Source organism: Calypte anna, chromosome 5A, assembly GCF_003957555.1.
Source record: "Calypte anna isolate BGI_N300 chromosome 5A, bCalAnn1_v1.p, whole genome shotgun sequence".
Taxonomy (NCBI): Eukaryota; Metazoa; Chordata; class Aves; order Apodiformes; family Trochilidae; genus Calypte; species Calypte anna.
In genome coordinates, this window is record NC_044251.1 from 16375078 (window position 1) to 16399735 (window position 24658).

Below are 24658 nucleotides of genomic sequence, written 5' to 3' on the forward strand. Positions count from 1 at the left end.
CTATCTTTCATTATTGCATATATTCATTATTTCATTGTATTTGTAATTGGTTAAAATTATATTGGTCAGGGAAGAAGTGTTAAAAATATGTTTACACTTGTGTGGGTACAGCATGCAGAGACACAGATACATGCAAACAAATAACCAGCCCAAGTTAAAAACAAAGCAGTCCATCAAAAGCCCTCTACATTATTATGGTAATAAATCAGCACTATATATTCTATTTCTGCAGTCTCCGGATTAGGAAGTTGGACAATCACTTAGAAAAGGGAAAATAGAAGCTCCAATGGATAATCTTGTTAGACCCATACCCACAACTTTCTTCAGTTTCCAGATGGCCTGACAAATCTCTTTGGCAGCTGCAATTTGAGCTTTTTCCCCAAGAAGGCCTCCAACTGTAGCTCGAAGGATGAATGAAACACAGCGGCGACAGCCGATAGCATCCATCTGACTCTGAACAGCCTTAGGGTGAGACTGAGACATCAGATCTAGAATATGGGAAAGGAAGGTAGAGAAGTTCCTTTCAAGCCATTGTGCTCCTAATGTAGAGACAAATACCACATAAGCCTGGAAAAGATTTGAAAAGAAGCCATGTTTTAGAGCAAAATCATCTGGAAAAACCACTGACAGCAATCCCACATACATTTTTTATTTTTTTAATCTTGCATATTGCCAAAACTAGAGCATCGCTGAACTGAGATTATTTATCCATTTATGCATTTAGAAATCATGTATGTTCTCACTTTTAGGTATATGCAATTTTTTGTAATCTCTTAGAATCATTTGATTTGAGTCACTACTAGAACTGTACAAGTAGTATTGCAGCCTCCTTTGAGTACAAGTTAATTCAAGCTGTTTGCCCATGTTATTCCATTCCAGAGTGTGAGAAGTGGCAGGTTACCCTGCTCAGGCACTTGTTATGTAAAACATTGTGTTTGGTCTCACTGAACAACAGCTTCCAGCTATTTAACATTCTGCACACAGAACCCAAATTTAATGTATGAATGCATTTCAAGAACTACTGTTTTACAAAACTATAACCTATAAACCTGAGAGAACTTTGTTATTTCATGCTTTGAATTAGGGAATATTGGCACCCCTCAAGCACTGCTCCTTTGCCTTGCAATGGAGGTACAACAGAGAAAGATGTTGCACTTTACAAATCTAATCACCACAAAACTTTTTATTTTGCCACATCCCTTACAAAAATCTTCTATGTACAAGTGTTAGAATTTTTTTAACTTAGCAGATATTCTACCATTGAGAAAAAAGCACATAAAAATGAGAATATCCAAACAAACACACAAAATTCCTCACAAGAGGGTTCATAACTACTACCCATATCAACACAGATCTATATTTTCGTTATGCATACCATATGTCTCCTGTCTAATATTAACAATTAAATGATTCATGTAAAATGAAGTACTGTAGATGGAGAAAGTGCAGTATTACATCTTGTTAGCATTTAGTAGTTCTTGAAAAACCCTACTTTGGCCTCATAATGTACCACTAAATTAGGTCTCTTTTACAGATTTGAAAACTGAGGAATTTAACAGGATAAACAGACTTGTGAAGTGTCATACTGCCATGGCTACATTTTGAACTACATCTGGAACCTGTCTGTCTTGAACAAATATAAATTACTTTTCTGTAAGTAAGAAGTCATCTTACAGTATTTTTAATATATAATCACAGAACGACAGAATGTTAGGGGTTAGACGAGACCTTGAAAGATCATCAAGCCCAACCCCCCCTGCCAGAGCAGGAACACCTGATGTACTTCAAGCTACTGTACAGCCAATGTAGGACTGGCTTCTTCGCCTGTCCTATGATGAAATTGGGTAACCAGCTTTTGTAGGTGCAATTCATATAATAAGTAATAAATTTTATAAATGCAACTTTTTCTGTTAACAAGCACTGATATACATATAATTCTGGAAGTTTTTCTTATAGAAACATTGAACTATTTCAACTGTCTTGGTACAGTCAGAGTGCACCATCTAGCATAGGTACTATTGTGTTAATAGAGTAAGGCATGAAAAAGGAGACAAACTCCAAAAACCAGTACAAATAGTCAGAACAGCGAACTGAAATACCTATTACTGGAAAACTAATAAAAGCACCATGTACATAAAGCATGCTAGGAGTCTGGCATGCATTTTCTAGGCAAATAACTGTCAAGGTATTTCTGTTCCCCAGCTTTTCTGTCTCTCTGCCAGAAATTATTGCTTACACCCAGCATGATGTGAGCATAGAAGACAATTTGTGAGCACCTTCTAGCTGTTTCAGTACAATGCCTGGCAGCTCCTATCAGTAATTCAAGCTAATTTACAGACTTGGCACTGCAGAAGTTGAATTGCACTGAAAATGTCCCCTACTGGCAAAGAGGACATATCAAAGAGGTGTGGGGACCATAACATATTACAATAATCACAGCTATTTGATACGTAAATGTACACCATGACCTTTAGGTCTTGATTCACAGATGTAATATTTGAATATCTAGGTGTCAGCAAGTAAATGGCATTTAAGGTAATATTTACAGCAAGAAGCCAATCTGATATTATTTGAAAAAAAGTATTATGTATTTACTAGCACGGACTGGGTATATGGTCTCACTTCAGACCTGCTCAGTCAACAAGACTCTATTCTCTAGCGGAACACCCTGGAATACAGCAAAGAGATACTTGGGTTTTTTGTACAAATTCTGTTTTTCTTATTTGTCACCCACTTACTCAAAGTTGAGCCATTCTTTCAGAATGGGACTACCAATGTCCCTATATAGAAGGGAATTATTCCCCGTTCAAAGAATTCTTGTAACTTCTCCCTTTCAGTTATTTGACATTAAGCTCAATTTAAAATTTTCTGGAAAATACTTAATGATATCACTTACTTGAAATTCACACCATTTGAGGCTTTCTTAAGTAATACATATTTAATTTTGAAAATTTCAAACTATCAGGTAAGATAAGAAACATCAGAAACATTTTGTCTTTTCTTCCTAGCAGAACTCAAGATGCAAATACTTATTTTAAACTGCAAACATTTCCTTACAGGTGAAGTAAAAGATATACGGAAAGCAAAACATTTACTATAGCACTGTTCAGCAATCTCAGAAAATCATAAGTGGTGTAATCCAAACCTGGGTGACACCAACTCTGACATCTCTGCTGACTGAACTGGTCCCTTTCAACATATCACCACTGGCTCGTAGAAACCCACAACTTCCACGCAGAAATCCAGTCCCCAGCAGTTCCAACACTTCTTCCAAAGAGATTCTGCGGAAGTTATGCCTGTTGGATGCTAAGAATAGATATATATTTTTATCAGTGTAGCTCTGTAAAACATTTTTATATTATAGAAGAAAAATTTCAAGTCCAATTGTTTTAGAAACAACAACTTGCACAAATTCAGTAGCAAAATCAAATCCAAAAGCTGTTGGAGCACAGCTTCCTAACAAAACCCAAGATATTTTAGGATCCAGTACTCCAGTGAACCACAATATTTCTCAAGTTTTTCTGCTTCAGCTATCTTTAAATACTTTAGACCATCAAATAATATGTATACATATATTTACACACACTCTCAGTATTTACCATCTAATCTAAGCTCCTTTTGCAAAAAGGTCTGTATGGCCAACTCCTATGACCTGAAGCTTCATGAAAACCCTGACTCCAACTCATTCCAAGCTTACCACTATATTTCATCTCCAGACAAGGCACACTGACTTTCTGCTATGTTTAGCCAGATAACAGCACAGCCACAGGTTGTCTTAGAAACAAAAGCATCTCACATTATCATTAAATTAGCTCTCCAAAAGAATATGCACAATAGAATATGTTTATGATCTTCTAGGAAAATTATTCCCTTGCTTTATTTCTGGAAAGAAAATTAATTTAAAATACAGGCTGGGATTGTATTTGCAAACATATTAATTTAAAATACAGGCTGGGATTGTATTTGCAAAAATTTGTATTGTATGTGCAAACTTAGCATGATGACTGCACACACAACTCGGTGACCTGAAATTATCACTGCGTTTTTCATTCTCTTCCAAGTATTGAAATGGGAAAAGGAATGAGAGGATTTGAGATAATGTCCAAAAGAGCCCATAAAAAAACCCTAACCCAATATCAGCAGATCATCAGATACAATGGAGAAACTTCAGGACTACGCATCTCTTCATGTACTGCTCCCTCCACCTCCACCTCCCCCTTCTAGCCCCCAATTAGTTTGTCTCACTCTTAGCTCTTAACTTCTTTTTAACTAAAAATACCAAAACAAAAATAACTAAAACCAATGAAACAGTTGATGAGCTGCTTCTATAAACTCAGCACTTTAGAAATACAACTACATTGCTTACAAAGATTAAAGAAAACTACTGAGTCTATAAAGAGGTCACAGTATTTATATATTTTTTTACTTTATTGGGAAAAGATAAGTGCTGGTCATTTTCTGCAACACAGTAATTATCTCCAATATTCTTAGAAAAATACATAATAAATCAAAACTAAAGAGCCTCCAACACAAATATACATCCTTTAAGAATGGAGGATTAAGTTGGGCTTAAAGGCATGCACTTTTGTCATTTGCTGCTTATTGCACTGAAGGTCATCTATGATGCCATGAAATGTAGAACAAACTGCCTGAATGACACTTACTCCACAATCTATTATATTTTGCTCAGGTTACAGTTAGATATTTAGCTTTGAGCTCCAAAGATGGGACTAAAAATGCCCAGTCTGAATGACAACAAAGACTGGAGATGTTAATTTCATGTCAGGATACTTCAGTTAGATCAAGTACTGTTAACATGGTCTGTTTAGTGAACAAAACTGCATTCTCAGTTATCCTTCTGACTACATTTGTACTGCTAGACAATCCAGATGTGGTATTGATGGTTATGGAAAAACAGCTTGAAAAAATCACCTTAACTCTTCAGTTTGACACTCCCACAAATCTTAGTGCTATCTCCACTGCAGAAATTAATCTTGCCTTTAATTTTTTTAGGCTACTAATTTCTCTCCATACATTGTTACATCTTGTAACAACAAAGCATAATTTTAACAAATATTTTTTCTTGTGCATTGTTGTTTTTATATATACCTATGTGTATGTTAACAGAATGAAAAACACAGCACTCCACAAGAAAAACATTACAAAAAAAGGCCAAACCAGAAATATGAAAACAAAGCTTACATTGTGATTTTGCTTCAGGCCTCAACAGAATTTAAGCATTTCTGATCATCTGACAGATTTTTACAGATTATGAATCAGCAAACAAAGTATATGCTTTACCTGGTGATTGTTTAGATGTTAGGGCTCTAGCCAATACTGTGCCTAAAAGTTTTGAGACTGCTAACCGTACATCATAATTGGAACCTTCAAAGGATTTAAAACACAAGGTCACAACACTATCCAGGTCTGTAGTCCACATAAATACTGCTTCATTCTGAAGCTCAAGAAGACACTAGACAAAAAGAGGAAATAAAAAAATTTTTATGTGGAAAAGCACTCAGTATGAATCTTTGTTTGCTACATAATAGACTTCTCCTTAACAAAATAAGCACGTTGCTTCTTATTAAAATTACTTGAATTTTTGTTGCCAAGGCTGTATCAACGAAACAAAGATAAACAAACACTGTATTTAGTGCTGTGTTCACCAGCCAGTAGGATTTGATTTGGAGAGCTTTCTTAATAAAAGCAGCTATTAGAGCATTTACCTTTGCAGCAGCACAGCGGACGGCCATGGATCGATCTGTCAAACAGGATCGGGCAGCTTTGTAAATATCTCTGTGACAGGGGATAGCAGCAGCTCCCAAACCTTTTAACATATTTTGCAAACTAAGCATGATTTCATAACGACCTTGAGACTGAAAAATGAAGAAGAGAAATGTTAAAGTTTTGTCAACCTAAGCTTCTTGGAAATACAAAATGCCGCCTACTGAAACAGGTAAACTATGGCTTGGGTCTCTTAAGCTTTTAGAGACCATTTTATGGGGAAGTGACTTAAAACAGGTAACTTGCTATATAACACTATAAGCAAGTGAAAACAGTAATTCTGTGTTCTACTGGGAAGTACTCAATAGCAGTTTAAAACTCAAAATATGACTCAAAATGTGTAGTACAAGCTGGAACTTATTCCTATTAATTCTCCTTAATAGGGCAATTACATTTTCTACTTAATCAAGTTATTTCATAAAATCAGCTTGAGAAGAGCTATGATCCATCCTTTAGTAATCCTTAACTTTCTAGTAACTCTTTGGAATTTAGATACTGATTTTTCTTCAGTGAGTCTCCACAATTTTTTCATATTTTGGTATCATGCACTTTCTCCTATTCGTTGGTCCAGCTGACAACAGTAAACATCAATTATTTTTTCCAATCATTTTTTAAACATGCTGTTCCAATACCTCTGCATTCTTCATTGCTTTAAGCACATTCCCAACGGTGTCAGTAAAACTGTTTCCCAAAATTCTTCCCAATTTTTTGTATAAAGAGCCCAAGCATACCACCGCAGCACTAAAACAAAAGCAAATCCAAAGATGGGTGAAAATGGATGCAGTAATAGATGGAAGGGGTTAAGACGACTAAGGTAACCAATGAGCAAGTAACAAAACAACTAAACATAATGTTTCAAAAATATAAGCAGCTTATCAAAAGGAAAGCAGGGAAAAAAAGAAAGAAAAAAAAGGTCTGTGTGTGGTAAATACTCATACTCTATGCAGATGCAAGGCTTGAGAAATTACGTGGCATTACTTGGATAATATAAGAATTCAGGTAACACAATCTTCCATTAAATCTTAAGATGGGAATACAGTTTTCCTATGCAACTTTAAATGTTAACATGAATTTCTAACTAAGTATGCCCTGCACCATGCAGCCTACTGCAGATGCTGCCAGTAGTAGTCAGGCACATGTTTATTTACAATTCAATTGTTTATTTACAATTCAGTGATCAACAGTAGACTGCAAATGGCTAGTTATTAAAATTCTGGCATTTATGTATAATAATATCTAATAAGGGAACCCCTAGAAGGAAATAAAAAGGTAAATCCATGTCCTTTTCACAGCACACAGTTTCCAGATGAAACACTGACAACTGGAATCTGTGCTCATTTGCATCTCCTTTAGGAAAAGCAAAAATTGCTAAATATTGAGCAATAATAATAATGAAATAAAGAAAGACTTGCTTAATTAAAGTGTTTTCCTTTGAATAACTAATTAAGAAAAAACCTTTTCTTTTTATTTAAAAATCTGTAACTAAACCAATTAATTTTGGTTTTTTGTTAATTAAAAATATTAACATATTAGAAAAAAACCCCCACAACTAACAAGAAGTCAGACCAAAACTACTTCATTATATCATGACATAACCTGCAAACACTTTTTTTTCCTAAAAAATTGGCAATATTTGTCAATGAGTAACACCCAGGCAACTAAAAAAGAGAATCCAGATGCTTCTGTACATCAATAATTAAGTTTCTATAAAATTTAGGAAGCATTTCTGACAGCCTTCTAGGATTGTATTATGACTCTACTTGTCTATTTTTTTCACAAATGTTTCTTTATTAGGTCCAAACTGTATTAACTACAGAGTCACTCTATCTGTGAAATTACAAACAACAGCCAGAAGTTTCCAAGGAAGCCTGGGAATTTCTACAAGTTTTGCAGAAAAAAGCCTCTCTGCCCATGTTTTTTCCTCCCTGGCAGCACACCTTCATCTTGATGCACAACTCTATATTTAAGTTGTTTTATCTCAAATTTTGCATTAACAATAGTACTTTGAGAGGTCCCAAAAAAATGCAGAACTAGGATGCTTAACATCTAACTAAAACAGCACTGAGATCAGCTACTAAAGTTTGCTGGCCAATCAAATGCTTTTGAAATGCTCATGGTTTATAAACAATTCTAGTGCAAAACTTTGTAATTTGAAGTACAGTAACAAGTGCATTCACATTATATAAACTGTTTTTCCAATCTGATAGAGCATTCACATGACACTCAATTTTAACAGTAGATGCGAACCTAACTTGTGTTCTCCTTAAAATGCTTGCTTTAAATATTTCAGTCTCCCACTTATATGAGAGAAGAAAAATTATTATTTATGAGATAACAGAACAATTCACTGGAATCTGTATTTAAGAGTTTCCATGTGAACCAACATATTGTGAACACTGATGGTGAAGTGTTGCTACCAGACAACATGGGCATTATGCTAATATGGACAGATGGCAAACAAAGACAACACATCTATCAAGATTTAAAAAAAAACCAAACCACACAAACAAAACAATACAAACAAAAGAAAACAACAACAAAACCAAGTCTTTCTTCACTGAACACCAAGTATTCTTGGTATTCTTGCTGGTATTCCTGTAGTTCAAGATGAAAGATAGTGCTTAATAAAGAGTTCAGTAGTTTCAATTACGCCTCTGTAGCCTGGTGTCTCAGTTTCAGTACTGCAAGAAATTCATTTTCCAAACCTTATTTTGAACTAAGAAATATTACTGCTACCTTTTTCTCCATTTCATCTCTTATCTTCTCCCCATACTTTCATACCAAGCAGGATTCTAAACATCACCTTCTTTCTTCTCCCCCAGCTACCTCTCTGCTTCTGTGTCTGGATATCTGCCATTTCTGTCTGGTTTTGCCACTTCTGCCTTATGGATAATGGACTCTACCATCCCTTCTTGCTATGCTGACATCATCCCACTTCTTCCCACGTGGAATCTAGCAGCCAAAGCAAGGAAGACCCACAGAACTCTGTCCCATACTACAACCCACTATGATGTTAATGCATCTCACTGTTGAGAAGCCAGTAGTAAGTTATTTTGCAGGACTTAGATTCATCAAAGCAACCTTACTCTTAACTCAAAAGGCTGCAGAAAAGGTCAACTGGAATAAGAAGAAAACAAAAAATACTATGGCATTTGAAAAATGCAACTGACTCCTTGAAAAAATGTATTTTCAGGAAACTTCACTTGGATTGTCAGAAAGGATTAGCATGTGAAGCAAAGCAGGAATACATTCTCTTCTGCTTTGTATACTGTATCATTAATGCACAATGATGTTTTACTATCTCTATTTTTATCTTTAATTTTCTTCACAACAGTGTAAGATGTGCAGAGATGAAGGTTATTCATAATATTTCACCTTAAGATTTAGTTCCATATCCTGAAATAAGAGTTCATAGTTCTCTGTTCTGTTGGCTAGGCTTTAGGCGTTCAGTTACAAATATTTCAGATATTTCTCACTAATGGCATTCTGTTTCCCAGCTAGATTAAGAAACTTACTCAATAATAGCATTTTGTTGTAGTTGCCTGTAGTTGTACTTGCCTGTTTTACTGTTCTTCTCAGAATTATTTTTACCTTGTCCTTGTCACTCAAACACCTGCCCCTTCTTAACCCTGTTACTGGTTTTCTCTCTGGCCTGATTTTCAATTGTTTGGCTTGAGATCACCAGGTGTATTCTACTCTTCTGGTTCCTGATACACACATACAATATGTAATACTACCATAATACTTGTTTTATTTTGCATCCTGTGGCAGTGAACTCAGACACATCATGTAGGGTAAATATTTTTTTTTCTTTTACTAATGTTAAATGTTATTTATGAAAAGCTTTCCTAACCTTTTTTGTAAAAACCAGCATCTGTCCGAGTTGTAGTAGAGCATGGTTTATTCAATAAAGAGCAGTATGTATTGCAAACTGGCTTTGTACCCTCACTGAACAAAAACCCAGCCTCAGTTTACTCTTTTGCCTTAAAGCACACTATGGTCGTTACAGTTCCAAATGATAGCAGCAAGTTTAGCTTCCCTACACTCCTAAATAAATTACTTTACCTTAGCTTTCAAATAACTGGAGGTATTTTTTTCCAGTGGATCCAGTAAATACTAGGCAGCTAGACAGGAGAAATTTTGTTTTAAGTATGCAACCTACACTGACTCTCATCAGCCACCAAATTGTGTCTGTGCTAAATGTTTCAAAAGTAATGTGATTTTAAAGTGTTTTAACACAATTCATTTTAATTATATTTTTGTGAATCATAACAAGAAACTTCCAAACATGGAAGAAAAATATATTTCAAGCTCACATAAATTAGAACGTAAGTTGCTCTTGAGAGACTATTAATCTTGAAAGTTACCTGACTTTTTTCCCCCCACAACATGCAGCTGAACTTCCTTCTAAAACTTGCCAGTTAAGACAGAGAAAGGAATATATAAAATGCTCTAAAATACTGAACCACTCACTATTTTGCTTGGAAGGCAACATACAATTAAAATAAAATTGTTATAATACCTAGAGGCTAGGAAGCAATTTGAATTTGCTTTCAGGTTTCAGGTGAAGGCAGTTTCTCTTTGTAATATTTGTCTAATAATTTTTGATACTAAATATAAAAAAAAAATCAATTTTTACAATTGGATACACCCACGATAATTATACTAATCAGGGGGGGCTCCCAAATTACATGTGTTATATGGCACAAAGCTTTTACTGCACAATGGGCAGAAATGAGGAAGCAAACCCTTTCCTATAATAACTTCTCACCATGTAAAGGTACCTCTCTTCTTATGACTGGATTTAAAGTTTGGGGTTAAAAAAATGACTTACAGTTTTGTAGGCAGATAACTTGGTGAATCATCTTTACTGCGAATTAGTTCATTGCATTTGTCAATTGTTTGGTAAACAGACAAAGTCTCTCCAGTGCTATAAAGTACAGCTAAATTCTTGGCAACAAGCCGTCTGGTAGGAGGTCCTGGTGAACTGTTTAGTAAAGAAGTCAATTGTTCAACCAGTTTCTTCTGATTTTCCCTTATATCAGCCTGGAAACAAAATCAGTAACCAGTTACATTTCACCAAAATTTTCAAGGTAGTTAAAGATAATTCTCTTTATTTTTCATTATTACCATTCGCATACTCTGACATACTTAGTCAAAATTAACATTTTATTGCACTGTTCTACTTAAAGAAAAAACATCTCAAATATGTGATTATTTTATTCTTATTTTGAAAAAGAAATCATACTTTTCAGAGCATAATTTCTTCTAGCAGCATTTCAGGAATATTTTTCCCTGTGGCATCCGAACAGTTATATTTTGCTGGAAAAAAAATTGCCATTTCCTGCTTATTTTATGCCTGTTCTAAAAGAAAATGATTCACAAAAAATGTAGTAATTTAAATAGAAAAGAAAAGCTGTATCAGACTTTCAAGAAGTTGAGCATTACAAAGGAAAGATCTTCCCTTAAAATAATAACCTATTTTAGTCCTATCTCAATTTTAAAAGCTCTTTAAAAAAATATAAATTAAGAGCCTGGCAGAGTACTTCTTTTGTATGTTGTAACACAAATAATGTAACTCTTAAATAGCACTATCTAGGTTGCTTTACTGTTAAATATCCATGTATGCCAATTAACATACACTAAACAGTGGCTCAATAGTTGGCTGGATACAGATCGTTTAGGATTCAATTAGGAAAATAAAAAACAAAGAGAAGGATGTTACATTTCTGCTTGCTAGAGAACAACTAAATAATTGTGCCAGGCTGAGTGGAAGCATGACTGCTTATCATGGGATTGCAAAATCATGTAGTAATAATCTGAGTTTAAAAAAAAATTGTATCCCCTAATACTTATTTCTCCAATTCTTTTCACTGCACAAGTGGCTCTGCCACTTGAAGGACTGTGACCAAATACCTGTAAACATTTAGAAAGTTACCTACGACTAACACTGAACATACTTTCATTATGTGTACATGAAAAGACACCAGGCAAATGAAATTGAATATTGGTCTTTATTTCTAAAGAAAATAACAAATAGACAGATATATACTATTGTATATATACTATACAGATAATAACAAATAGACAGAGACACAGCTCTGTAATGTGGTTGTTTTTCAAGTCTCCTAATACTTACTTTGCTAGTGACTGGTAAAAGTCTTTCCAAAAACTGTAGCCATTCAAAAACAAACTCTGCTTTTTGAAATTCACCAAGCTGGCCATACACTTCTTCATTAAGTAGTAAACTGTGAGCTAACTCCATTCCTTGAAATTTCCTCAAATCTCTCCTCAAACACCGTGGAAGTAAAAAAAAAAAACAACAAAAAAAAAACCAAACAAACTACCAGATGTGTTAATCAGTCACATTTTCTTCCCCATATAATAAGCGGTGATTGAATAAGAAGTTTAAACACCTAAACAGAAAAAGAAAAAATTACTAGAGAGTCAGCAACCATATTGTGTTTATACTTGACTTATTAAAACTTTCAAATAGGTTAGATATTAGAAAGAATTTCTTCACGGAGAGGGTGATTAGGCTATGGAATGGACTGCCCGGTGAGGTGGTGGATTCTCCGTCCCTGGAGACATTTAAAATAAGACTGGATGTGGCACTCAGTGCCATGGTCTAGCAACTGCTCCGGTGGGTCAAGGGTTGGACTAGATGATCTCTGAGGTCCCTTCCAACCCGGCTAATTCTATGATTCTATGATTCAAAGGAAAACCTAAAATTAAAAAAAAAGAACACTGAAGTACATTTATTTAGGTGGCTTCAGTAATATTTCATGGGTTAGATAATTATATCGACATAATAAACAAATTAAATTTAAATATACTTGAAGGGTTCTCACTGAACCACTATCTTTTTTCATCTTGTTTTGCATGAAGTGATATACCTGAAAGTAATGATCAGCTGGCCACAAATACAATGACTTTTGCAATCTAGAACTATGTGCAGCAATAGCTGTAACCTACACCTAGCAAATTCATGTTAATTATCCTCACAAATAGATAACCTCATGTCTTATTCAAACACTTGCTTTACTGAACACCAAACAAGGCATAAAGAAAAAACAATTTTGTTGCTGAACAAACCTCTAACGCTGCCTTTTTTTTTCCCCAGAAATAAAACCCACACCCAAAAAAGGCATGTTTCAAAAACTCATAAGTTATATCTTAAATATGCCTCCCAGACTATTTTGGGAATTTCCACATTGTCAATAGGCATAACTAGAAGCAAATCAAGATTAAAATACTTCTGATGATAATCTTTTTGTCCACTATGTAAGTGCCATATAGCCTCAAACTACAAAATATAATATTCTGCAGACTTTGCCAACAAAAACAGTCAAGGAGATTCTGGTAAAATGTCTAGCCATCTTTTAAAACTCCCAAACAAGTTATCCTTTTCAGAGGCCACAGAGACTGCTGAAAAGAATTTTTTTTCCTATGCAGTTACAATATTATAGTGTAAAATGATCCACCAAACGGTAAATGGACAATACAAAGCAATGGTAAATAATTCAGTACTTGGTTTGTCATCAAACGCTCAGTAGAAGGTTACCTTTACTACTTTCTACACATTTTTAATGTGAAATTTTCTCACAAAGGAAATTAGCTATATCTGATTTACTATAATGAACTGCCACTTCAAATTTACCTAAAATACCAGGCAGCTTGACACAGCACCACACTATAAAATGACAGCGAGAGATAAATATACATACCTAAGTATATCTATATATATTTTATCTGCCGAGGTACACAGAGGTTCACACTTTACTACTTAGGTCACTCCTTGATTATTCACAGAATTTAGCTCTATCCTCACATTTTTTTAAACACAAAAAAAGTAGGATTACATCTTTCCTTGAATATTTGTGAAAGGTTTCCTCACTGCTCAGCATGGAAGTTACATGTAGAGTTCACAAGCCCTCCTTTTTACTGCACCCAAGGCTTGCCCCAGTGTCCTACCTACTGCCACAGCAACTGATTCAGTTTACATACAGAGCTGAGGATTACAACTCACAGCTGTTTTTCCAACCAAAATAGATCACAAGTAGTTGTCACACATTGTCACACTTAACTTACCTAACAGATAATTTTTCCTCATTGTAAAAACCGTCTCTCTGATACTCCAGGTTCTTAGATAAAGGATATCAGGAGCTGATTTTTCTAGAAAAGGAGTTAACACAAAAATCAACTTTTTAAAAAGCATCAGAAATAAAAGCATCTTTTCTATTAAAAAAAAAAAACCACAAACCAAAGAATTTCAAAGGCTTGCATACTGACAATTTTTATTAGCTAACATCTTACCAAAAGCCACTGAACTGGAGCTACATAAATATTACTAGCTGTTTACATGTCACATTTGAATTGCGCAGACTCATCACATTCACCATACAAATTGGTTCATTTCATACTGAAACTGCCTTTCTTAATTCTCTTCTGTGAACTCAGATTAATTCTAAATCAGAGCAAGTAAGTATAGTAAATAAAAAAGCATGATACAATTATTATATTACATTACATATATCTAAAAAAACATAGGTGGAAAATATTTATTGTATTAATCTGAAATACTATGATAAACAACTACGTCCTTATCATTAAATCATAAACAATACAACAGCATTTGTGCCTAAATCAACAACCAGCAGAGCTGGCAAAGGCAGCTCAACTGTTCTGAGATATTCATGTACATTACAATCAGTAAAAAAAGACAGGATTATCAGTCCATTCTTCCAGCTCTCAGATATCATTTTAATATTAATATCACTGGGCAAAACCACTTCCTGTCAAACCTCAACCAACTTGAACTTAGTGTGGCAGGACATGAAACACAAGTTATATGCTACTTTACATGTAATCAGGTTTCTACCTGTCTTTAAGAGAATGAAGTTGAGAACAATTTAAAACACAGGGTAGATTTTAAAAAATTCTACACTTGGGCAATTGGGGTTTAATAAGGTGAAGAAAGGGCTCAGGGGAACCCAATAGCATCCTTGACATGGGAAGATTACCAAGATGAAAACAGGTTCTTCACTGAAGTGTACGGGAGGGAATACTACCAGAAGTATCATAAATTGAAATGGGGAAGGTTCCAACTGGGTAGAAGAGAAAAAGATTTTCATTGTAAGGATTATAAACCACTGGGACAGATGCTGAGCCCGCAGAACACTCTCTAGGGGTTTCTAAGACTAGGCTGGAAGAAACACTAAGCAACCTGGTCTCAACTCAGAGTTAACCCAAACTGAAGACAAAAGTTGGACAAAAAGACCTCTTAAGGCCCCTGACAAGCTGGATGAGTCTACATTTTGTCAGCTAGCTTGCCCACAGCTCACACTGCCAACATACATTCTTCTGGTAATGTTAGTCAAAATAAAAGTTTAATTTGTTCCCCTGAAGTTATTATTGAAATGTTTCTACATATATGACACTTTTATTATATAAGCAAATATTTGCTAATATCAACTGGATTTTTTAATTATTATTTGTGTCATCTAAATTAAAAAATAAAAATATTATGGTGTTGCTAACCATCTTAATAATGAACACCAGGCAGTATGGCTAGTAATATTAATATTCCTCAGAGGAAAGCTTCTGTCATTTCTGAATTACAGAGGCTGATTGCCCATTATGCAATATTTAGTTTTCTAGAAACAAGAGAACAAACCATCCAGGAAAAAAAACAAAAAAAAACAAAAAACCACAACACCACAGACCTGATCCTTCCAGTACTGGTGTATTCACTGCTCCAAAAACAACTGTCTACTACTGAGACTGCCTTTAATGAGTTCTCAGCCTGCACACCAGAGATACCTATAAAGGTCCAAAAATAATGATAAAAGAAGAACACAGGCATACAGACTTCTAAGAAGGTGCAAACACAGGGAATCAAGTTTTTACTGCAGCATGTTGGTTTTGCTGTCAGATTGGAGAGCACCTCAGTGCTAAAAAAGCTATGCAAAACAGAACATGAGCACAGAATGTGGAGACAAGTTGGTTTGATTAATATTAAACATGTCCCTGTTATACACACAAGATGTTACCAGGCTATTTCTAAGTGCAGAAGGAAACATCAAACCTAGACACATACTGTCCAGACATGGGTGACACCCTATTTAGAGGCCTAGCGTAGCCAGGTGGTGTGCCAGGAAAGCACCATAAAGACTGTGACTGTTTCATCAGCCATTGCTGATACTGCATTTTCTTGAAGGCTCTCACACAATCGTAAATGGATGCAAGTACAGGCTAAGTATGTAAAGTTGCACCTATTTTTACATGAAAACCAAACTTGAAAATCCCCTTCTTTTGGTGGTACAATTTTGATTCTTCTCAATCTGAAAAAGAAATCTGGAAAAATAAATATGTGTCTCACTGAAAGAAACATGAACTATGACAACAACAAAAATGGAAAAGTATATGTGACTGATAAAAATCTGAATTTTCTAGCTTGCATGACACACCATCCTTTTGGTTTTGTCTTTAGATAACTGAAGTAATTAAAAGACTTACTTTGACCATCAGTGCTACAAAAACAGATCAATCAAAATTCCCTTTTTTTTCTACAAGGTAGCTTTATTTTACATTTATACTCTGCTACAAAACTGTCAAAAAGATTTCTTAGACAAGGCAGAAGTTATTCCTACTTATTACTGATAAAAAGTTTTTCATTTTCTGAGCGTCTATTTGGCAAGCAGGATCGTTCAAGACTGATCAGAAAAGAGCTCAGAAAAGCTCTTAGAATATTGCCCCGTAAATTGAAAGGAATATAGGTTGAATCAAGCATTAAAAGGAAACAGCAACTGAGTTTCTAAACTTCCTGACAAACCACAAAGAGAAAAAGGGACTCGGTCTTTTTTTTTTTTTTTAAATAAAAAGGTGACTGAACTGGAGTAAGAGAGATCTGCATAGCTGTCTTCAGCAAATGTGAGATATGAGAAATGTGAGAACTAACAAACCACCCATGAAAGTTATAAGAGAGACAAAAAAACCCAAGCAGATCTATTATGTGTATCATGTTTGCTCTGTGATAGCTTATCTACTCAGGCAGGAAAAGCTGAGGGAAGTAGTTCACAGATTCTTGTACTTACTTCTCTTGAAGTCTAAGACAAAAATTAATATGCAACAAATGAAAAGAAATTAGCAAAAGTGGCAACTTAATGAATTTTACTTTTCCTTTTAGCCCATGGCATATTTTGTCTCTGCATTAAAAAACAACGAACAAACAAAAAACAGAACAAAGAAATAAACTGCAATAAAGCAGTCTCCTAACTGATCTCTCACTAATAAAATTAAGCCTCATTTTTATGAGGCTCAGAATTATGACTCATCATTTCAAGGAACATCAGCACAAGTAATGGAAACTACCACACAAATCAAATATGTACTCACAAATTTATTTTCTTTTCTCGTATTTGATCTCTCATTGTTCCAGTTTCACAGAACCCTAGAATCATGGAATGGTTGAGGTTGGAAGAGACCCTAAATATCACCTAGTTCCAACGCCCCTGCATGGGCAGGGACACCATCCACTAGATCAGGTTGCTCAAAGTCCTGTCCAGTCTGGCCTTGAACACTTCCAGGGATGGGAACAAGTACTGCTCAAATACAAGTCAGATCAACTTCAGCTCTCTAAGCATGATATTCAGATGAGGATCTTGTGGACTATGGAGGCCCCTTACATCTACTACATAGTGAAGAAAATAAAGTGCTGTTTAACTTATCTCAATAATAATTGCTTATATTTTTCCCAATTCCACAAGTTTTACAACAAATCTGTATTAAATCTGATATAAAACTAATGATTCAATTTTGTACCAAACACTAGTCTAGCAGAGAAGCACAAAGGACCTTATTCTTCTAAAAAGTTTCACTGTTACTCATTGCCAGTACTGAGTAATAGTAAAAAAAATGAGTAATTGTAACAAGTTAAATTTTAAAATTAACAGTAATAGTTACCAGTGTTTTCATAAGAGCTGACATTTGACTGACTCAATTTTGTAACCATCACATTACTGAAAAACAGCTGAAGCATGTTCATAGCTTCAAGTTGACCTTCACTGCATCACAGTGTTATTTTAACTTCCTTTAAATTCATGGTGGGTTTTTTTCCTCAGAAAGCAAGATTTATTATCATCTATCTATCTAACAAGTGACCCAATACATTTAAGAGAAGCCTTCCAGCCTGACATGTTTAGCTCTAATCATTAGCAGTTCAGATCAATGTTACTCCTGCAGCACTGTTTTAAAAGTTTAATGGGATGATCATTACCCATGCATCCGAGCTGACTGCATGGGAAGAAGATCGATGTTTAAGCCTGTGCTAAGCCCTTACACATACTTGTTTAAAGTGTCTCCAAAAATCAACAAAACTTCTGCCCAACTCCCATGGGCTTACTTCTGACAAGAGAAACTGAGTATGATACTCTTTTTACCAGCTGGCTAGAAAACCACCTTGAAAAACCAGTCAAATTCAACTATAGATGAATGAAACCTAGATCAAAATCCAACAGTTACAGTGCATCATTTAATGATTGGAGACAAACAGAAGGAGGAACAGAGGTCTGGAGAAGGCAAGAAAGCAAGATCACACTCCCAGCAACATCAGATAGGAGACTCGATTGCCCAGGGAATGAATGAAGGATTGAGTTATTCCCAGCAGGAATCCTAGCTGGAATTTATAGCACTCACAGAAATAATCTAGCTTCAATAAACTACAATAAAAGAATCTTACTAACTTGATAACAAATAAAAAAAGAATTTAAATTCCAGCTCAGATGCAGTTGGAGTTTAGACACTGCAAATATACTGAAGTGGGAATATTCAAGAGCTAGACAAAGATATTTCTTATTACTCCAAAGACAGGAGAGCCTTTCTTTACTTATTGACTTCCACACACTAAATAGCAATAAAGTCTGCCTCAGGACCTTCAGTAAGAGAAGGCAAAGCTGAATAAAAGTTGTCAGCATAAACACATCATTACTCCAACATCCCTTGTGTGCCAGAAACCTCAGCATCTTGTGCTTTTTGTCTATATACAGAAGCCTTAAATTTCTCACCCTGCAGAGCCATGTGAAACAATGTGAGGTTAACACTGACCCTCTGCATCTGCAGTGCTGATCACCGATGGTCTCTCATTCAACTGAAAAAAACCTGAGAATGTCATGTGCACTTTGCTTTCCTGAATATAGGAATATTTTGGAATATACATAATATATTCCTATAAAATATTTCTATAGAATAAAGGAATAATTTGGTCAGCAGCAGGGAAATTTGAAGCCAAGAATGTAAAAGACAGGACTAACAGCGATGTTTGAAAGCAGTTTTGTAAGAACAAGACAAAAGAGAAAGTAATCAAAAGACTACAAGCCAGAGAACTTGGAAAAAGAATACCTGGATACAGAGCAGAAGGTCCAAGATTTTAAGACTTTTAAATCAAGCAGAACTGTAACTTCATTAGCAGTTTTTAAAGTGCAATAACATATGAAAAACACACCAGACAGTAAATCTCACAGTTGAGTACTTTTATCTTTTATTGTATATTCTGTGTTGTGATGGGATTCAATTCCACTCACAAATCAAGCTACCTTCCTTTTAGAAGAAAAAAATGTACACACTTGCATGCTTATCTCAAACAGCAAAAAGCAATGAAGAATGCTTGACTAAGAACAACAAAAAATTACCAGATTGTTACACAACCATCCATTTCCTCTAATTACTGCTGAAGATTTCAGACTCAACTTCCACTTACGTTATATTTTTGTATGCAATTATCCAGCTTAGAAACATGACTTTGAAATCCTAGATATTGAAACAAGACCCCTTGTTTCATACTGTGTTCCTGATGAAGCACTTTGCCCCAGGAAAACTGTACTTCTCTTCTATCATTGAAATTTGCTAGAATTTATGCAGGTACTTGTTAAAAGATGTATTGCATCTTCATATATTGCACCTTCCATGTAGGTCTTGCCATGTTCACACAGCATTTCACATTGTGTTAAAGAACAGATACCATGCTGCCCAACCAGAATTCTTGTTAAGTTTCTCAGCTACTTTGAACTGTGTTGCAAAACAAAAGGGATGGATTTTGATGCTTTGTGGACAATGATGCTGAGACAAAGTACTTGTTTATTCCCACAGGAATAGTTCCAAATGACCAGTTTTTCTAGCAAAATGCTTATCAAATACTATTGATTTCCAAGTTTTAGAAGAATCACCACCTATCCGAAAAAGCAGCAAATCTTAAAGGCAATAAATGCCTATGTGAAATCTATCACAATCCTTGCTCTGCGCTTGCTAGTTTAAAAAATATTCACACAAAGAATGTGACCACCCACAACCTTCATACATAACAGCGACATTGATAAGAACTACAACACAATATACATTTGCTGAAGTGTGAAAGAATTGACAAGACAATGTCTTCAGGGAATGTTTAACGACTTTGCTGAGGTTTTGAGGACAAAGCTTGCCTAACTAGACAAAAAATACTATGAAAAAATGTGTCTGGAAATGTATTAACTGTTTTAGCAATGCAAAAGCATTCAAGACACTTTTAAAAGCTCAAATTTTTGATTCATGGTGTTAAAAAGTACATATACTATGCGTTCATGTTTCTTATCATAACTTTAATCTTTATCTCCACATGAGAAGAACTATTCCAGGAAACAAGAAACAGCTACATTCAGTTATTGAGAAATATGAACCAGCCATTTCCTGAGCACCACAGCAGGCTCTACTGGCATGTTCTGTCCCCTCCAGCATCAACCTCTTGAATATTATTTAGGTTGGTTTCTGAAAGTTTTAAGTCAAAAGATAAACTTGACTCCATTACCTCAGAGCAACCTCAGAACATTACTTTCTTTAAAGGCAACCTGGCAAACTGCATTTGAATAGGTGACCAACGCTTCTAATAGTAAGAAAAAAACAGTATCATATCTAGAAATCTGATTTTAACAAAGCGGATCTAAATTATTCTACTTCCTCCCCCCAAAACTGACTAACTAAACTTCAAAATGCAATATAACTAGCTTCGATCTGAACTAAAATGCATAAAATGTTTTAGGTTTTTTCAGTTTGCAGGTTTAAAAACTGGTGTGATAGCAAGTCAAGGATTTTTCCTGAAAATCATTGTGGCTATCATCATACTAGCTTCACTAGTAGTATGACCACATTTCAACTGCATTGAAATACACCAACACAGAAATTCAGCAGCAGAAACCCTCACAGGTGCAGACTCTGCAGGAGACTTGTTTGGCAGATGACAGACAACAATCCAGGCATAAATCACTGACATACCTCACCATGATTCTCTAGACATTTTAAATGGCTGCTCCCCAAAGAAAACTCAGAGATAGTTCAAAAAATGCAGCTAGAAAAAAATGCAGTATAGAGACTGCATTATTTTTTCTTGCAATGTAGATGTGGACATACTTCATGCCTTTTCTGAGATCCTGCTTCTTTTAAAGGGTAAAAATTGCAAGGGTAAGAAGCAAACAGAACAAACATCCTGCAACCTGAAAATGTTCTTGTGAGAGGTGTTTCTAACCTCCTGCCTCATTAGGATGTTCTGAAATTTAAAATAGAAGATCATTCTGCATTGACTAACAGTTTTTACATGTTGGTACAAAACCTCACAAGCTAGTCAGTAATTCTGCTATTTTGCTGACAATAAAAACAATCTTCTATACAAGAATGAAGCACAAGCTTTCACTGTACAGCTAGACTTGGTGTAATATTAAACCGCCTTCTTCCCTCCCCCACCTCTGTTTCATTGTGTCAAACCAGGAAAAGGAAAAGAAATCTGGACTCCATTCAGTACACAACCAGAACTAATCTATTTTCTGAGTCTTATTATTTCATACCTGAGTTGAGAATATTACATATCATGTAGCAAAACATTAAAAAATACAGTGTAGCTTGTCTATTCTGAAGACATGGAAAATATTTCTGGTGTGAGATGGAAATAAGGTTTAGTTTATATATAGTCACAACTATAAATAATTAATTCTGCTAAATCAAAACTCAAACATAAACACTATAAATAATTAATCCATAGTTCAAAAAATATCCAGTTTCATTTATAGAAGCACAAAGCTGAACTAAGGTTATCTGCCTTCCTTCTCTTATCACCCTTCCACCCATATCTCACTAAACTTTACTCTTAAATAAACTTAGGATGCCTTTACCTCATTCCAAAATGTCAACCCTAACAGCTTCACTGGATTTACATCCCTGTGCAAAGCTTTTACCCGTTATTTATTGTAGACTTGGTCAGTGCCCTACCTGGACAGTCAGAAATTCAAACGGCCTGCAACAACATTTCTGCACTCGAGAATTTCCAATAGCTCTACCCTTCCCCCAAAACATACTTAATTATAAAGTCTTATTAAATAAAAAGAGAAAAACAGCCCCTAAAAGCATGCACACTCGCTTGCAAGTGAGTGCCAAACCTGTCCCTGCAGTATGAAGATCTGTACCGACCCGTACCGGGCAAACTCCCACCCTCGCCCACTCTGCTCCCCATTCCAGGGGACCCCAGACCCGGGGGCCCGGCCGCCCCCCGCCCCTCCCTGTGACCCCCAGACCCGGGGTCCCGGCGGGGAACACTGGGCGGGGGCACCCCACGACTTTGCTTCACCCCCCTCACCCCCCCCTCCAGGAGCCGTTTCTCCGCTCCCCTCATGGGACGCCCGGGGACAGGCTCTGCCGAGGGAGCTCGGGAGCCGCCTGCCCGTGCGCTTTACAGCCGGCTCCGCTGCCTCACCCACGGAGAGGGCTCGGGGGGTGATGGAGCACTTTGCAGGCGCAGGCCTCGAGGAGCCCCAAGCCCCGCAGCGAGCTCCCCGGCTCCCCTCGGCCCTTCCGACCGCCTTCCCTCAACTCTGCGCCCCGCGCCGACCCCGGGCATACCCTCCCGCTCGGCTGGGGAACTGGCACCCCGTTCTCTTAGGGTCATCCCACCTCAGTGGCTCCATGCCCCCCTCCAGGCCTTCGCGCCCTCACCCAGACTGACGCCTTGGGCTCCCCGCGCCCCCTTCCTCGCCCTCCCGGACGCCCACTCTCCCGCCTGCCCCGCGGGCTGGGAGGACAGAACCGGCGCCTTCAGCCCCTCCCTCCCTCTCTGCCCGCCTGAGGTACCTGGCCGGCACGGTGCGGTTCGGACCGCCGCAAGGCTCCCGCGCCGCTCTGCGGGGTGGCGGCGGCGCTGCGGGTCTCGGTTCCGTCCGTCCGCCCTCCTCCGGCGCGGGGGGGGAGGAGGGGGCGGCGGGGCCTGCGCCCGGGTCGCTGCCGCCCGCCGGCGGGTGAGGGCGGGGAGGGAGGAGGTCTCCACTGTCGCTCAGGGCTGTGCAATCGGGCCCGGAGCCATCGAGCGCCCGAGGTGGCCTCCGCGCTTCAGGGTACGGGAGCGGCCCGGGAAGCGCGGAGCCCCGGGGCGGGAGCTGTGGCGAGGTGTCCGGTGTCGAGTGTTGGGTGCCGGAGCACACGCAGTCAGCGCCCCGAGGTCGCTCCGTGGTTCTGCAGCCACCGGAGCGCCGATGCGGGGAATCTGCTCCGTGCTGCTCCCGCTCTCTGCAGCAGTGTCAGGGAGGCACAGCCAGGACTAATTAGGGCCCTTGCCTCCAAAACAGGAACAACAAAGGCTGAGGTAGCTCGTTTGAGACCCAGTTCTGATCCGACCCTGTCATGAGTTCTGATTGTCACTCCACCCTACCGGCACCCGTCTGTACGTGCTGGACAGGGCCCTAGCACTGCACCAGTACAATAGCAGAAACACCACACTGATATTCCTACCTGTTTGTCAAACTCAACATCTGTTAAGTCCCCTGTACTCAGCGCTGGTGAGGCCACACCTCGAGTACTGTGTCCAGTTCTGGGCCCATCAATTCAGGAAGGATACTGAGGTCCTGGAGCAGGTCCAAAGGAGGGCAACCAGGCTGGTGAAGGGACTCCAGCACAAGTCCTGTGAAGAGAGGCTGAGGGAGCTGGGGCTGTTCAGCCTGGAGAAGAGGAGGCTCAGGGGAGACCTCATCGCTCTGTACAACTCCCTGAAAGGAGGGTGTAACCAGGTGGGGGTTGGTCTCTTTTCCCAGGCAACTCTCAGCAAGACAAGAGGGCACGGTCTTAAGTTGTGCCAGGGGAGGTTTAGGCTGGATATTAGAAAGAATTTCTTTATGGAGAGGGTGATCAGACATTGGAATGAGCTGCCCAGGGAAGTAGTGGATTCTCTGTCCCTGGAGATATTTAAAAAGAGTCTGGATGTGGCACTTAGTGCCATGGTCTGGTAACCACAGCAGTAGTGGATCAAGGGTTGGACTTGATGATCTAAGAGGTCCTTTCCAATCCAGCTCCTTCTATGATTCTATGATCTGTAAAAGTTGTTAGACTTGGGTTTTGCCAGGGTAAGCTTTGGGCTCAAACTGAGATGGCATCTCAAGTCACCAAACCATTCTATGTCTTACTGGGAAGGTCAGACATGGGCTTCTCTGGGTTTTTTACCTATTTTCTTTCAACTGCATAGGTGCTCCAATGGCAAGAGGTTGCTATATTGTCAGGAATTACTTGTGCCCTTGGAAATCATAAGAGAATTCAATGATCATGAGAAAATTTCTGTTGGGGGGATTTTCTTTTCTAGATTCTGTCATCAGAATTTAGGTTCTGTCTTAGTAAGGGGAAAATATATGTCTCTCAGCCATTTTTTAGTTTAAAAATAAACCAGCAATAATATTACTGTATTTTTGTAGCTGATGCGCAGCCATGTATGGATAGTTTGTGTCTCCTACTTAGCAGAGCAAATTGGAAGACAGACATTAGGTCCAGTTTCTGACAGCAAGAAGTTAGCTTGGTGGGATTGAGATCTGTTTTAATT

At 37.5% G+C, this 24658-nt stretch overlaps 1 protein-coding gene across 5 annotated transcripts in view; it reads right to left on the reverse strand.

The window, feature by feature from the left end:
- Positions 1-23026, reverse strand: part of HEATR5A (HEAT repeat containing 5A) — a 62381-nt gene extending 39355 nt beyond the window's left edge. For 3 of the 5 annotated variants that reach the window (XM_030452243.1, XM_030452241.1, XM_030452239.1), the window contains exons 1-9: positions 22930-23026; positions 13876-13959; positions 11924-12071; positions 10619-10830; positions 6417-6525; positions 5727-5876; positions 5302-5473; positions 3146-3306; positions 312-567 (exon numbers count right to left, since the gene is read on the reverse strand). In XM_030452243.1, coding sequence (XP_030308103.1) covers positions 312-567; positions 3146-3306; positions 5302-5473; positions 5727-5876; positions 6417-6525; positions 10619-10830; positions 11924-12049 — 1186 coding nt within the window. In that variant the 5' untranslated portion in view covers positions 12050-12071; positions 13876-13959; positions 22930-23026. Of the gene's footprint in view, positions 1-311; positions 568-3145; positions 3307-5301; positions 5474-5726; positions 5877-6416; positions 6526-10618; positions 10831-11923; positions 12201-13875; positions 13960-22929 lie in introns of those variants that run through there. The other 2 variants (XM_030452240.1, XM_030452242.1) reach the window with 2 other exon arrangements.
- Between the last annotated feature and the right edge of the window lie 1632 nt (positions 23027-24658).